Here is a 15,133-nt window from a genome sequence, read left to right on the forward strand (position 1 = left end):
AGCAACGCTCCCCGAGGTGATGTTCATCAGACGAGCGCTGAATGAAAAAGTAAATTAGTATTACTAGGAATTTTCAAGGAAATGCAAAACCGTTTCCGGAAATTAATATCTGATGCGATTTTTTCCATGTCTGATAAAAAACGTGAATTTCTTTTTTATGTATCGAGTTAACGACACTTTTTGACTGCAAAGGTCCTTGCGTCGGCCCTGCAGTGTTTCGCTACAGCTGGGTTCGATCTCTGGGTCCCGTATTACCAAAATAAGGTCAAACCTATTGCGCCACCACAGAACCGTTAGTTTTTTTTTGTCCTTTTCTTTGAACGCTTCAGGTTTTGTTAGAATTTATTCATCCCTTGCGTTTGTTCTGTATAATCTCTGAAATTAATCTATTGTAAGAATCCAGAATAGAGTTTAGTATTCCCTATAAACCTCAACCTATCTCATTTATCTGCCATCCAGGGCTCTTTAGAGAGTAGCTGAGGCGAAAGTTTAAATAGATATGCCATGAAAATTAACTATTAAACGAAATTCTTGTTGAAGATTTTCTCTTTGCCTTTCCATAAATGCTCGCCCTAGTGTAACAATGGAAATTTTCAAGTTTGGTACAGTATCGCTCAGCGAAGAGTTTTGATGCATGATGAATTAAACCAATTATTTAAGACTTCTCAATAAAGATTTAATTTGAATGTCAGAATCTGGGATAAACTTTTCCCTGTTATAATTTGTTGAAATAATTTACTTGGCTATTTGTAAGGTTATTAAAAATAATTTACTTCATTGTCATGTAAAGCTTTCAGTTTAATATCAGTGCTATATCAATTTTGAGAAAACCTATAACTTTGACTGCAGGGACAAGTGTAGTAAAGAACTATTCACCCTCCCCACTTAATTTGGAGTGATTTTTTACACAGAAGGCACGCATTTTACTCATTTTTAGTCATCTTGCGGGGGGAGGACTAAAACCAGAAAATCCTTCCTGAGTAATTGACCCTAATTACTTGCTGGAATGGGATGTGGGGTATTAAGTGGCGCCAATTCACGATAATTTAGGATGGGGCGGGCAAAATGTGTTTTTCAGTATCTAGATGGGGGCAAAATTGTCGTTTTCTGTTGTTTTTTTTTTTACCCTCTACGAAAACTTCGAAAGATACATGCTTATTTTCTCTTCGCTCATCCTTTCTATGATGTGTTGCTCTTCTCTTTTTCCCCTATGGGCTTTTTTTGTAAAACTTCTAGGGGCACAATCTTTGTATATCTTGCTTTTGACTATTGATGGCAAAATGGCTTTTCCAAAATTTCGATCAGTGTTGAGGAGCGGTATCTACAAAAAGTGAGTTTTGAGGGCTGGCTGCCCTCTGATCGCCTTTCAACATCCTCCTCGACATACCCCTAGCTGTTTCAATCTAACACCCTCAGCCGTTTCTTAGATATTGCTGATACACCCTTTTGACAACCAACATGTACATAGTCTGTTTTGGCTTTGGTCAACATCCGTTACAACATTTCTTGAAAGTTTCACCTTAATACTTTAAGCCTTCTTGGAGACCGGGGATCAAACAGGCCGCTTTTCCCAATAACAAACCACATGTGTTAATAATGGGGAACTTGCATAACAGCCTTTGCCCATAGGGCTGTGGGTGGCTATGCCATCCCTTTAGGCATAGTTAGTTGACCTTTAGACTATTTTGAATAAAATAGCTATCTAAAAAGTACATGGGAAAGGGAAGGGGGGCTGGTTGCCCTCCAATTGCTTTTGAATCTTAAAATGGACACTAGAACTTTTAATTTCCAATTGAATGTGTTGCCTCCAAAGTTTCTATGACCATTTTTTCCGCATGAGGTGGCACTGGGAAAAAATTAAATAAATAAAAAGTCTTGGCAACTCTAGAGCGTTGCCTCTGAAAATGAATATTTAACACTGAATGTGTCCTATAAATTTGTCGCGTTTTAATAATTTAATTTGTGAACTCAACATATTTAATGGTAAATTTAATTTATTTTTTCTCATTTAAGTCTTTATACAAAAAGATGTTCCCTTAAAAACCTTAAAAAGCTTGATTTCACTTAAAGCTTAAACCCTGCAAAATCAATAAAACATCTGGTTGGCCTTAAGTTTAAGGCATTGAAATATAAGGTGGGTACTGCGAGCAAAGTGAGAGGTAAATTTAGAGGTTCTAGCCAGTGATGGTTAAAACTTGTCCATCGATTAGACATAGATTTCTGCAAACAAGTGCTTAAATATGTTTTACCAAAAATAGTTGTTTGTCGCTTAATTGCAGGGGGGTATAGGGGGTTGAATTCAATGGGATTGTACTGAACGGGAGTTGAGCCGAACGGGGTTTGAGTTAAAAGGATGGAGTTGAACGTGGTTGAATTAAACGGGGTTGGGTTACATGTATATCTTTGGGGGAGGTAACTTCTCTCTCCCTTTATATAGGACGCAGAATACAGTAAATTGTGTCCCCTTTTAGATGTATTTTTATGACTACTAGCAAACAACAGAAGTTCGTCAAAAAGCCGTTTTTTTGGTGCCACCTTATAATCGCTTTGCTCAGCATCCTGGATATTCGGCTCTTGTAGACGGGCTTCGGCATTTAGCCCCAAAGTTTCCCTGGCGTTAATTCCACCCGGTGGCTACCATTGACAGTTCGGGCCTTCGCCATTCGCTTGCATAGCGTCGTACTTTCAGGTTTTTCTGTAGGCCCTATATTATATTTTTTACTGTTTCTATAGGTTATTTCATTTTACATAGTTCCCAGACAATTTTGCATATTTTGTTTTGCGTTTTAGTTTTATCATTTTGGCTTATAATTCACTGCAAAAGAAGTGTCACACTCTAGTGTACACAAACACATACCGTACCCGCTTCATTTTATAGCACAGTTTATAGAATTAGCAGTATGATCATACCCTATCTCACCCATTATAAAAACCCGGACCAAGGTGCGAGTGCTCCAGAGAACGTTTTTGCAGATATACACATGAGCGGCATTAGATCTTTTCACGGGTAGACAAGTCAGATTTCTCTTGGGCACGAAACAAGTGGAAACCCGTTATTACAAATAATGCACTTTGTAACCATTTCTCATTGATTGACGGAAACAGACTAACCCGCTAATGCAGAAATAAGTGGGAGGAGCTTTTTGTTCGTACCGAGAATGAAGACCAGAAATGATCTGCGATAAACTTACTGGATAATTCTATAAACTGTGTCTTATGGATACAAGATAGAAATCATATGAATTTGATGTCTTTTCTTGAGATTTAATCTGTTTCTTTGATTCAACCAAGCAGCTTACATTTTATCTCCAACTCCTTGACTTGTTTCTTTAAAAAAAAAAAAAAAACTTTTACTTTCCATTAGAACTATTATAAGAGTTAGTACCTGCTTCTATTGTGTAAAAAAGGTCTGATTGGATATCTTTAGAAGTAATTGAAAGCCGTACGGCCAAGAAGAAACCAATATTTGAACTTTATTACTTTTATGAATTGGCCATCATAATCGATATCTTCTTTTAAAGGATGTATTTTTATGACTTTTTGAATATCATTTGAAATTCAATATCTTTTCTTGACGAATTGAATAGAGTCCTGAAATTGAATAGGATATTTAAAGGACTCCTTAGCTGAGTTATTGATTATTATTTTCTAGTCATTCATTGCTTGGAATAGACAAAACATGGTTCATATTTAAAAGTTTCTATTCAGTCTTGTTTTCTTGGAATAATAGTAATTATTGGAATTGAAAGGAAAATTTTCATCATTGATACTTGAATAAGACAAAAGTAGCTAAAATTATTGGAATTTTTCCGATAGATCAGCTCATAATTCTCGGAAGTTCACATTGCTAAAACAGAGTTATCTATCTTAAATTAATAAAAGGCCTAAGCGAAACTTGCCATCCATGACAAAACAAAGAAATAAAAAGAAATTTATTTCTTTCTTATGTCATTTTAAATTTTTTAAGAGAATGATTATTTGATCATTTCCTTTTTGCAGATGCCCACAGGTCCAGAATTCTAGAAACTTTTTTTATGCGCTCCCACCTATGTAGCACCAAAATCAGTTCAAAAATCATAATTTTTAATGAAATACAGAGATATTGTAGGTAGACACAGGCCCCACGTAAACACTCATAGAAATATCCCGTATTATGAGACATTCTGTCTTCTCGGTGCCCCTCTCCATGTCACAAAAATTGCTGAACAAAATTCTGGCTTAGTTTGTTGTCAAACCGATGCCTGGGAGGGGCAAGTTTCTTCACGCTATAAATTCTTAGTTATTAAAAAAAAAGAAGAACCTGATCCTGATTAAACAGCCCTTGTATTTCAGGAGTGATTCTTAGAGGATTGAGACAAAAGTTCGAACTTTAGTCTTAAGTGTAGGGCATTGAGGAGGGAGCACTCCCTCATGTACGGAATAAATTTTGTTCGTTTTAGGTTTTGATGCTGCTTCTTGCTTTCAGTAGAAAAAGCTTGTTCTTTTTTATTTAATTTCTGATCGTTTTTCAATTGCGCCCTGGAAATCCACCTCTCCTTCCATGGAAAATTCCCCATGGAAAGTTCCTTCATGGAAAGTTCTTCTCCCGTATTCCCCCCCCCCTCGAGAAATTACCCCTGGCAATTCCATCCTCGCTGCAAATTCCCCCCAGAAAATGTCTTGCGGACGATTCCGCCTGAAAAAATCTCCTTAGCATAATTCCATTTGAAAAAAGAACTGTTTTTATTTAATTTCTGATCATTTTGAAGGTCATGGCGGAATTTTCTCTGTGCGTATTTTTTTCGGAGATCTTCCCTCTCCCAATAGAAAGTTCCTCTCGTAAAAAATTTCGCCATGGAGAATTTCTCCTAGCGATAATTCTCCCATGGTAATTTTCTCTGACTTCGCTGAAAATTTCCTCTGGACAATTCCCCCCAGAAAATCTCTACATATTAAATGGAGCCACCAACCAGAAAGTAAGACAAATAAAACGAATTTCGTATATGAATTCTGGAAAATTTTTGTGCATAAAATTTCCAATGGAAAGTTCACACCCGTAAACTTCCCTTCTAATGGAAAAACTCAAACGTTGAAAATCCATCCCCAGAAAATCCACCCCTCTCCTACAATAAATGTCCTTATACTTTTCAATAACAATACTATATGCAAACAATGGACAAATCTTGTAACTTGCAGCCCACCCTCTGGGGACTTAGGGGGGGGGGGTCACGTCATTCCCAAAGGCATATTTATTGGATGCTAGCTATGCTGAACAAAATGGCTATTCCAAAGTTTTTGATCGGACAACTTTGGGAAAAAAATAGGGTGTGGGAGAGGGATAGTTGCCCTCTATTTTTTGGTCACTTAAAAAGGGCACTAGAATTTTTATTTTCGTCAAAATGAGTCTTCTCTTGATTTTCTAGTTCCATTGATATGATATGATAACCCCTGAAAAAAAAAAAAAAAACGCATCCGTGATTTTTTTAAATAGGACCTTGAAACATCTACAGTTGTGTTCTCTGACAAGCTAAATTTGATGGTGCGATTTTCAATAAGATTCCTGGACTTTCGGGAGATATTACCCCGCTTCGTTGAAAATCAGGCAAGTTTTCGTCAGACTCGTAGCTTCTGATGGGTAACATTAAACTTAATGAACCTATATGTTGGAGGCATAAAACTCTATTCTTTTTATAGATGTGTTTTTATCAAAATTCTGTATAGAGTTTCGGTTACTATTGGACCGAGTCACTTTTTACTTACAGTTCGTTACTACGGACTGTTTGATAGATAAATAAATAAATCTTAAAACTAGTATAATTTATCTTCCCCTTCTCCTAATCGTAAAGTTTCTAAAGCCTATTGCGTCATTTGTATCTTATTAAAAACTATATGTATTTTCAACGATATGGTTTACTTTTTCAAAACGTCGAAAAAAAAATCACTTTGATAATCAAGATGACTTGTAATCACAGTTTATAGAATTAGCAGTATGATCATACCCTATCTCACCCGTTATAAAAACCCAGACCAAGGTGCGAGTGCTCCAGAGAACGTTTTTGCAGATAGAAACATAAGCGGCATTAGATCTTTTCACGGGTAGACAAGTCAGATTTCTCTTGGACACGAAACAAGTGGAAACCCGCTATTACGAATAATGCACTTTGTAACCATTTCTCATTGATTGACGGAAACAGACTAACCTGCTAATGCAGAAAGAAGTGGGAGGAGCTTTTTGTTCGTACCGAGAATGAAGACCAGAAATGATCTGCGATAAACTTACTGGATAATTCTATAAAATGTGCTTGTAATAGTCAGTGATCCCGGGACCGTTATCTTTCAAGGGGTGGCTCACATTCACCGCAGTTGGTTTGAGGGTGGATTCCTGGGTAATCAGGGACGCTGATAACGAATATCGGGGTGCACAAGTTCACACGCGTGTCGAACATCGTCATTTTAGCCTATGAATTCAAATTAGGCCTATAACGACGTCATACCGCTCTTAATTTCTTTTTACACGGTAAAATAAACTGAAAACTATACAAACCTGACATATTCTGAATCTTAAGAACATGTACTTTCACCTGGTATTTTTAGTTTTTCCTCACAACTTTTATTTATTTTTTTTTATTTTTTTTTTTTTTTAGTTAACCCCTACTTAATTTTGAAAACAAGGTTTTTCAATATACTTTTTCTTAGATATTTTTTTTTTTTCTGAAGTTTCTGCCTGCATAAGTATACCTTTTTATGTTTTATTTGGATTCAGCTTGTCATTACGAGTCAAACGATATGCCTCTTTTCCAAAAAATCTTAATTCTTGAGTGACTATTAATTTTTCCTGTAGTAGTAGGCATCACCTGGCTTACGTTGGCTCATATACGACCCTCAAGGTGGCGAAGCCATGTGAACGTGTGGTGCAGAGATGACAAAGACTGATTTAAGATACCACTTCCTTTAAAACCCAGCACAGCAGGGTCCAATGATCTAATCGGTTAGATGTTGTTAGGAAAACAGCCAAGCCGTTTTGCAGAATTGCATGAGATCTGGCTATAGAATCGACCGGGAATCTGGACATCAAAGATCATCGAGGAATTTCTGGTATCGTTGGTGCGACAATGAATGAAAATGCCAGGGATCGATATCTGGCTACTCTCCCCTTTCTCGCAACAGTCACCAGAACGCTGAAAGCAAACCTGAATATGGATGACGAGGCAATGAACCATCATTAAGATACCACTGCGTTTACCAATCTGACAATTAAAGACAGAAATCGGGCTATGGACTTGGTAAAGTTGCTCGGAAACCCATTCAAGACGACGAGAACATAGCTACACAGCTTTATGACAGGCAATAGAGCTCCAGAATCCGTAGCAAATAGTCTGCTGAACTTCCGAGACATTGGCTTCGAAGCCTTGAGCTCATATCTCGAAGGGACATCCACGAAAGTAAAAGTTGGTATAGTGCAAACTTTCGCCTCTGTTGCCAAAAAGGAAAAAAGAAACAGCCACAAAAAAAGATTTTGGCGAAGCTGAGCTGCTTAAACGAGCTTTGCATTTTGCAAATTCAACACAAACTTTGTCCCTCTGTGAGCTGCTGAATCACGAACTACAGCCATATCCGGCATCACTTGCAATATTATCGTCAAGTCGTAGGGAGCCTCAGCTATGAACTGGTATAAAGGAAAAAAGGAAATAAGGAAGGTGCCTCTGTGGCCAAAAAAGCAAAAAAGAAACAGCCACAAAAAAAAAATATTTGGGGAAACTGAGCTGCTTAAACGATCTTGCAAATTCAACTCAAACTTCGTCCCTCTTTGAGCTGCTGAAGTACGAACTACAGCCATATCCGGCCTCAATGTAGCATTATCATCAAGTCATAGGGAGCCTCAGTTACGTACTGGTACAAAGTCAACAGCCTTGAACTACATTCTGCATCAGTCTGGCTTGCAGTCATGGTCAATAATGACCATATACGCTTTTTAAAGACTCTCCTCGATCTGACTATATAGCTGATGTCATGAGTGTCAAAAGGTGTTATCGACCAGAACAAAATGAGACACTAGCAGATTTTGGAATAAGAGTTTACAATGGGATTCTTAGGAACATACCCGAAGCTTGTCAATTTATCCATTTGGTTGGTGACAGGTATGACGGTTTTAGTGACGATAGAACCCGTGATGACTATTTATTAAACCTCAAAGAAGTATCTGGCTGTCGAGAAAGAAGATGAGATCCTATAGGAAATATTTCCTGTCCGTTCACTTCCTCCAGCAAAGTTACAACACTCTGGGACGGGATTCATAGCAGTCGTTCAGCTAAAGTTCAACTCTTGAAAGTTCTTTTCTGGGTCTGGGAGTAAAGAATTTCGACCCGTCTGATGGTTCATCTCGCTGGAGGTTTCGAGAGTCGACATAGAGCTGTTGCCGTTTTGCCCCATGGAAGCTTCGCTGATGACGATCTCTCGTCTGGCCATGAGGAAGCAGACACTCGGGTGTTATACAGTTGCCGCAAGACAAAAGAGCACACTTGTGATAGTACAAGCCAACGATACTGATATCGTCTTACTAGCTGTATACTACTTCCAGTATCTTGTTAGTCTCGGCCTCAAGCAGCTCTGGGTTAAGTTTCCGTCCTACTCTATACCTATTCATACGGCAGCACAAAAACTAGAAGTAACATTTTGCAACGTCTAGCCGCTTGTACACAGCTTGAATGGATGTGACACCATAAGCTTTCTGGTTGGAATTGGAAAGGTCCATTTTTTTCGAGCTGCGAAGTCTTTGGAAACTTTGTTGGGGTCTTTAGATGATGAAGTTCGAGCCCTTGCAGAGAAGCCATCATCTGTGCAAAGTGATGGTTTAGTCAACGTCTATAAGCAGCTTGTGGTTTCAGTGTATGGCAGAAGTGCGACTAACTTCAACAGTCTGAATGACCTTCGAGCACATTTGTACCCAAGATTCGAGGATTTGCAGCGTTTACCACCAACTGATATCCTGTTTCTGCTTCATTTGAAAAGGTGCATGTTCCAGTCACTGATTTGGATCCAAAGCCACAGGCCCCTTATTCATTTACCTCATGCTATCGATATGGGCTGGAGATTTGAAGATCATGATCTGAAGCCAGACCTAGTTTCTGAAATGCCGCACGGGCTAGCATCGCTTTCTTTTTGCAATTCTGACAAGACGGGGTGCGGTTTGCGCTGCAAATGCTCCAAAATAGGTTTCTGTGACAGCGCATGCAAGTGTGGAGCTGGCCCCCAAAAATGCTTACTTTTTGATGTGTATCAGAACGAGTCCGGAGACGAAGAGGAAGAAGAAAAAGAGAATTTAGCCACCGTTTCATGTTCAGCTTTAAATATTTAATTTTGATTTTTTTTTTATATTAAACTGCTAATGCAGTCCTCTAAACCTTACTTTCAGCTGATCATGACAGTTACCATCTACTGCTCAGTGGCCGTTGACCCGATTCTCCCAATTGGATCATTGGCCCCTGCTATGCCGGGAATTAAAGAAAATAGTATCTTAAATCAGCCTGAGTCACCTCTGTACCATACGTTCACACGGCTTCGCCACCTTAAGGCTCGTATATGAGCATCATGGTATACAGATGGTAGATCCGTAAGCCAGATGGTATCTACTACACAGTAGTAGTAGTTTTTTTTCCTGGTTAAAAATATTATTCCTATAGAATGTAAATACATGATTTGATCCAGAAAAGAGCGGTCTATCGTTTGCTGAGATAAAAATTATAGGTTGTCTTGAAAATATTTCGAGTAAAACGCCACTATTCAGAAAATTCTTTTCTTTTTTTAGGGGGGGGGGGAGACAATTTTCTTGTTCAAACGCTCATATATTCTTACGTATTCAAGTCTAAACTTTGTTTTTATTAACAACGTGGAAAGAGCATTCTGCCGGTGTGAATGATGCGCAGTTTGATTCGTTTTCATTTTTTTTGAATAGCTAAAAATAAAAATAAAAAAACTTAGTCATTGTAGCCTAATTTCTGAAAGCTATGGCGTTATTTAGAAAAAATAAATAGTTGCTCAAGAATTAATATTTTTTGGAAAAGAGGCACATTGTTTGACACGTAAGGACGAGCAGAATTCGAATAAAGCGTAAAAAAATATACTTATGTAGGGAATAATTTTAGAAAAACCGAAAAAACTAAGAAAAAGTATATTAAAAAACCTTGTTTTCAAAATTAAATAGGGGTTAACTAAAAAAATAAAGATTGTGGGGAAAAACTAAAAATACCAGATGAAAGTACTTGTTCTTAGGATATAAAGTTTATAAAGTTTTCAGTTTATTTTACCGTGTAAAAAAAAAATCAAGAGATGTATGACGTCATTATAGGACAAACTTGATTTTATAGGCTAAAATAACCGTGTTCTACATGCATGCGAACTTGTGCACCCTGATATTCGTTATCAGTGCCCTCAATTACCCTAGAATCCACCCTCAAACCAACTGCGGCGAATGTGAGCCACCCCTTGAAAGATAACGGTCCCTGGATCACTGACTAACGAGGCATTTGTTGTTGTTTTTTTTTTTCCTGTGTGAAAATATCAGTTGTCTAGAAACATAAATACATGATTTGATTCAGAAAAGAGCGATCTATCGTTTGGTGAGATAAAAATTATAGGTTGTGCTGAAAATATTTCGAGTAAAACGCCACTATTTAGAAAATTTTCTGTTTTTTTTTTGGGGGGGGGGGAACTATCTTATTCAAACGCTTATATAAGGCTTTGGGTATTAGGAATCAAACTGCTAGGAAATGTTGAGGGGGATATTGAACAAAGTTGCAGTCACAGTCCCAAGTTGTTGAAGTCGCATATATTTGGAGAGTAGGAAGGGGGTTACTATTTCGAACGGGGCACCTCTGCTGCCATCTATGACCAGTCTAACTGTACAAGATCACGTGTCTTTTTCTAGGCCAATCATAGATGTTTCTAAGCATAATGAATACTGCGGGGAATCCACGTTTCTAGGAAATTTTGCCTAGATTTACGTAATAGGCTATGATGGAAATCTGACGGGGAATTTTAATGTATCATGAGGGGAATTAAGAAACTAAAAGGCTTCTCTAGTTTAGTCTTAGAGATAAATTCTGGAATTATTATTATTTCGAAGCCTTTATACCGCAACTTGGCATAAATGTTGGTAGTCTGAGAGGATTGTAAGTTTAAAATGTTTCTGTGCACAGTTGCCAGAACATAAGGAAACTTCAGAGACTAATTGACATTGTAGGGGAATTATTTGGGGTGAAACTCTGTGGTCGCTATAATAGACATGTACATAATATGGGATGTGGGCTATATAAAATATTTTTTTTGGCAATGGAGTATGCTAAAAAGTTGAAAGTAATAGAGCCATTGGTGTCAAGATGACATTGAGAATTAACCTAGCTTTACTTCCCGATTGTGTTCTGTATAGTACACAAGTACCATTTAAGCAGTGTTGCCAATATAAAAAGTTAATCATTTTTTTTTTTTTTAATATGATTTACATGTCATAGAATGAACGAGCACACAATATGGGATTAGTGAGACGATTATGGATTTGAACGTCAAGGACCGCAACCACCAATGACCCTAGCCACCAAGGATCTCAACCTCCAAGGTCTCTTTTCTCCAACCTCCAAGAAGCCCCTCGTCCCAATTTTTTGCCTCCCCCCTCCATTTTTAATACTTTTTTAAGCTTATTTCTTTAACATGATAATTTTATTTCAACTTTTTTTTTACATGTCATAGAATGAACAAGTACACAATATGGGATCAGTGAGACGATTATGGATTTTGAATATCAAGGGCCGCAACCACCCATGACTAGCCACCAAGGACCTCAACCTTCAAGGTCCCTTCTCTCCAACCTCCAAGGGGCCCCCTCCCCACAACTTTTTGGGGCCCATCCTTCTATTTTTCATACTTTTGAAGTTTTTTTTAACATGATAATTTTATTTCAACTTTTTTTTACATGTCTTGGAATTAGTGGTCGGCACCGTTTCTGTTTTTGGCCAAAACAGAAACGGTAAAAAACGGCAATGAAAAAACGGAACAGAAACGCAAACGGTGAAAAAAAAACGGAAATCCGTTTATGTTTTTACGTTTTTTTACCGAAAAACAGAAACGACCTATTTTTAATTAAAAAACGGCCGTTTTAACAGATATTTCTGTTTTTTTCAGTTTCTTTAGATTTACGAGAGTAAAGTGAATATTTATTAATATAGATTAATAAAAAAGACCAAATATACATAAAGACCAAATATATGAAAAGACCAGATAAAAAAGAATTTATCACTTAAAAACATTTGGAGTTCAAGGGACTTGGCAGTCATTCGTGAGCACTGCTTTCGCGTAAAGTACCCAGCAATACTAAATGCACTCTCACTGGGAACTGAAGTTGCAGGGACTGATAGATGCATACGTGCAATTTCACTTAACTCCGGGTAATTGTAAAAGTAATCAGACCAAAATTCTAGTGGATCAGAATTATTTTGTCCTGATCTTCGTCTCTCGCTCAAAAACACAGGAACTCTCTCCTCATATGCCCTGATAATATTTGCTGCCACGCGGTCAATGCTCATACTGTTGGCATTTTGCCTCGTAGAGTTCATCCGTAACCCAGTCGTGTCAAGAAACTTAGAAAACAAGCTGTCTTCAAGAGTCTCTAATGACCCTTTTCGGTTAGTCCCTGCCTTAGTAGGAGCGACGTCAATAGGGAAATTTGTGGAGTTCAATTGGATTGGATCGACTTCTTCTGTGCTTCTCTGCTCGGAGATGAATTGCTGGAGAAGCGAGGAGATGGACTGACGAGCTGACTCTCTGTCTACATGTGTCATTTTTTCATAAATTGCAGGGTCCAAAAAGCCAGCTTTTGTGAAGAGCATCATATCAAACTTACGACTGGCTGAAAAATATCTCCTGAGCTGAACAACTAGAAGTTCCTTCAGCCCATTGATTGACTCAGCCATAATACTAGCATCTGGAGTCTGACAAAACAACAGTAATCCCTTAATCATCAGCACGACTTTGCTTGCCGAAACATAATTGTATCCACTAGCTATCACTGTTGCCTGTTTGAACGGGCGAAGAACCTCAATGAATGCTTCCATGATGGACCACTCATTGCTGTGAAGTTCGAGCTCTCTAATATTAACTTCACGTAGGTTTTGGTTGAATAAGTCGTGCATTGGCTTTTTTTAGGCACAATATATGTCTACCATTGTAAGTGTGTTGTTCCATCGAACATTCACGTCTTTTGTGATGGAATGACTAAGATCATATGTCTTGCAAATAGTTTCAAAAAGATCGCTGAATTTGGAAGATACTTTCAGGATTCTAACCAGCTTTCGTATTTTTACCAGTGCTGGTCCCAGCATCAATACTTCACTAGAGACACCTCTTTGTCTAGGTATTGAGCTCTCACTATCGCTGTCAAGGTCTGGATCATTTGATTCTGAGCTACTATCATCATCATTACTGCAGTCGGTATACCCAGTTTCTTCAATGTCATCATCTCCTACAATCAGGTCAGGAAAGTCATCTTGTTCAGCAGTATCAACGTTGTCATCAGATTCTGAACTGGATCCTGAATCATTTAGGTGGGGAACGCTCACTAAATCTGCCTGGTTTCTGCATCCCCTCAGCTTAAGGGCATTAGTCACCACATTATGCAGGTTGTGTGCAAAGCATGAGCTTCGCATAATGTCACCGTCTCTGAGAGCCTTTACTATATTAGCTCCTGAATCAGTAATTATAAAGTAGACCTTCCGTAGAATTCTGAACTTCTGGAGGCTACTACGGATTGCACGAAGAATGTTGGCGCTAGTGGGAGCAACTTTTAGTCTTTTAAACGCAAGGATTCTATGCACCAAAGTGAGCTTGCCATCAGTGCTTTTCATCACATAATGAGCTGTAATACCTAGACAGCCAGACCCCGTTCTTGAAGACCAGCAGTCTAGGGTCAATTTCACTTTCCGGACTTTCTGGAGTTCAGCTTTGAGCTGATTGACCTTCCTTTTCTTTGCTGTAACTAGATGTCTTGCAACAGTACGAGCTGAGGGGCCAGTAAGACCTCCTGTAAGTTTAGAGATTAGAGCCTTTACTCCTGGTATTTTGAATATTGAAATAGGAAGCTTGTCAATGCAAACCGTTTTGCTACACAACTTGTTCAGCTTCAGCTGCTGTATTGACTTCAAAAAATTTTTATATCCGTTTTCTTTCCAGTGCCTTCAAATCGAGTTGGGTTAGTTTCACATGATGTGCTCGGCATGCTGAGCTGAGACAAGGCTGTAGAATGTGACTTCTTTGGAACAGTACTTGGTTTAGGTTGTTCAGCAATTTTGTGTTTAGCCATAAGGTGATTTTTGAACGATGTTGCAGACCCCTTTGTTGACTTCACATCTTTTTTGCAGGTAATTACAGCTGCTCCCTTATTTTTGGTCCCATGTTGCTCCCAGAACTTGACTTTCTTTGACGGAGGGCTCTCTCCAAGTTCTGAGTCAGAACTTGATGAAATATTTGATGCCAGATTTGATGCCATTTATTACAGCATGTGTATTGGTACCTGTAAAGCATATCATTACTAAGTTCATGGAGCAGTGCAGGTCTAGTTACTTCTGTGATTGCAAATAAGAGTATGAAAGAAGAACAATTCAAGGAAAAAAGACACTTCTCTGTAGGACAGAGCATAATTTTATTCCATAAGCAAGTATCTTTTTTCTGTATTTGTGAATACTCCTCATATGGTATATTAAGGGAAATAAAAGTATAATATTAATAATAGCAGGAAATGGTAAAGCGTAGACCCAGGGCTCTCTGATGTAGCTAGAAGATTTTATAATGCAGAAAATAGATTGACTAATTAGACCATTGGAAATAAGCTGCTCCAAATGTTTACTAAAGTATATGACATTTGCAGGATAAAGAATATCGAGGCTATTCACATTTCCTTCCTGGGTGCTGCAAGTGAACATGCCTAAAATCAACATGTCAGGGAAGGGGCCCAATGGATATTCTTAAAAAAAATTACATTCTATAGAATGTAAAAATAATATCCAACTACACTTAGTATCAAGATAAAATATCATGTTAGACAGATAATAGCATTTTTAAGACTCTTACTCCTTTACCTACCTAGCTGAATATTTGACTGCCTATGCAA

At 38.1% G+C, this 15,133-nt stretch overlaps 1 protein-coding gene across 1 annotated transcript; it reads right to left on the minus strand.

The window, feature by feature from the left end:
• Window positions 1-8,661: 8,661 nt before the first annotated feature.
• On the minus strand, window positions 8,662-13,160 carry LOC148956604 (E3 SUMO-protein ligase ZBED1-like). Its single transcript, XM_089091397.1, has 2 exons — window positions 12,269-13,160; window positions 8,662-8,813 (listed from the first exon to the last, which is right to left on the minus strand). The coding sequence occupies exons 1-2, from the start codon at window positions 13,158-13,160 to the stop codon at window positions 8,662-8,664; spliced, it is 1,044 nt and encodes a 347-aa protein (XP_088947523.1).
• Window positions 13,161-15,133: the final 1,973 nt, after the last annotated feature.

The sequence above is a fragment of the Artemia sp. Qi Xiang Cuo genome, chromosome 1 (genome assembly GCF_049724085.1).
Source record: "Artemia sp. Qi Xiang Cuo chromosome 1, ASM4972408v1, whole genome shotgun sequence".
Classification (NCBI taxonomy): Eukaryota; Metazoa; Arthropoda; class Branchiopoda; order Anostraca; family Artemiidae; genus Artemia; species Artemia sp. Qi Xiang Cuo.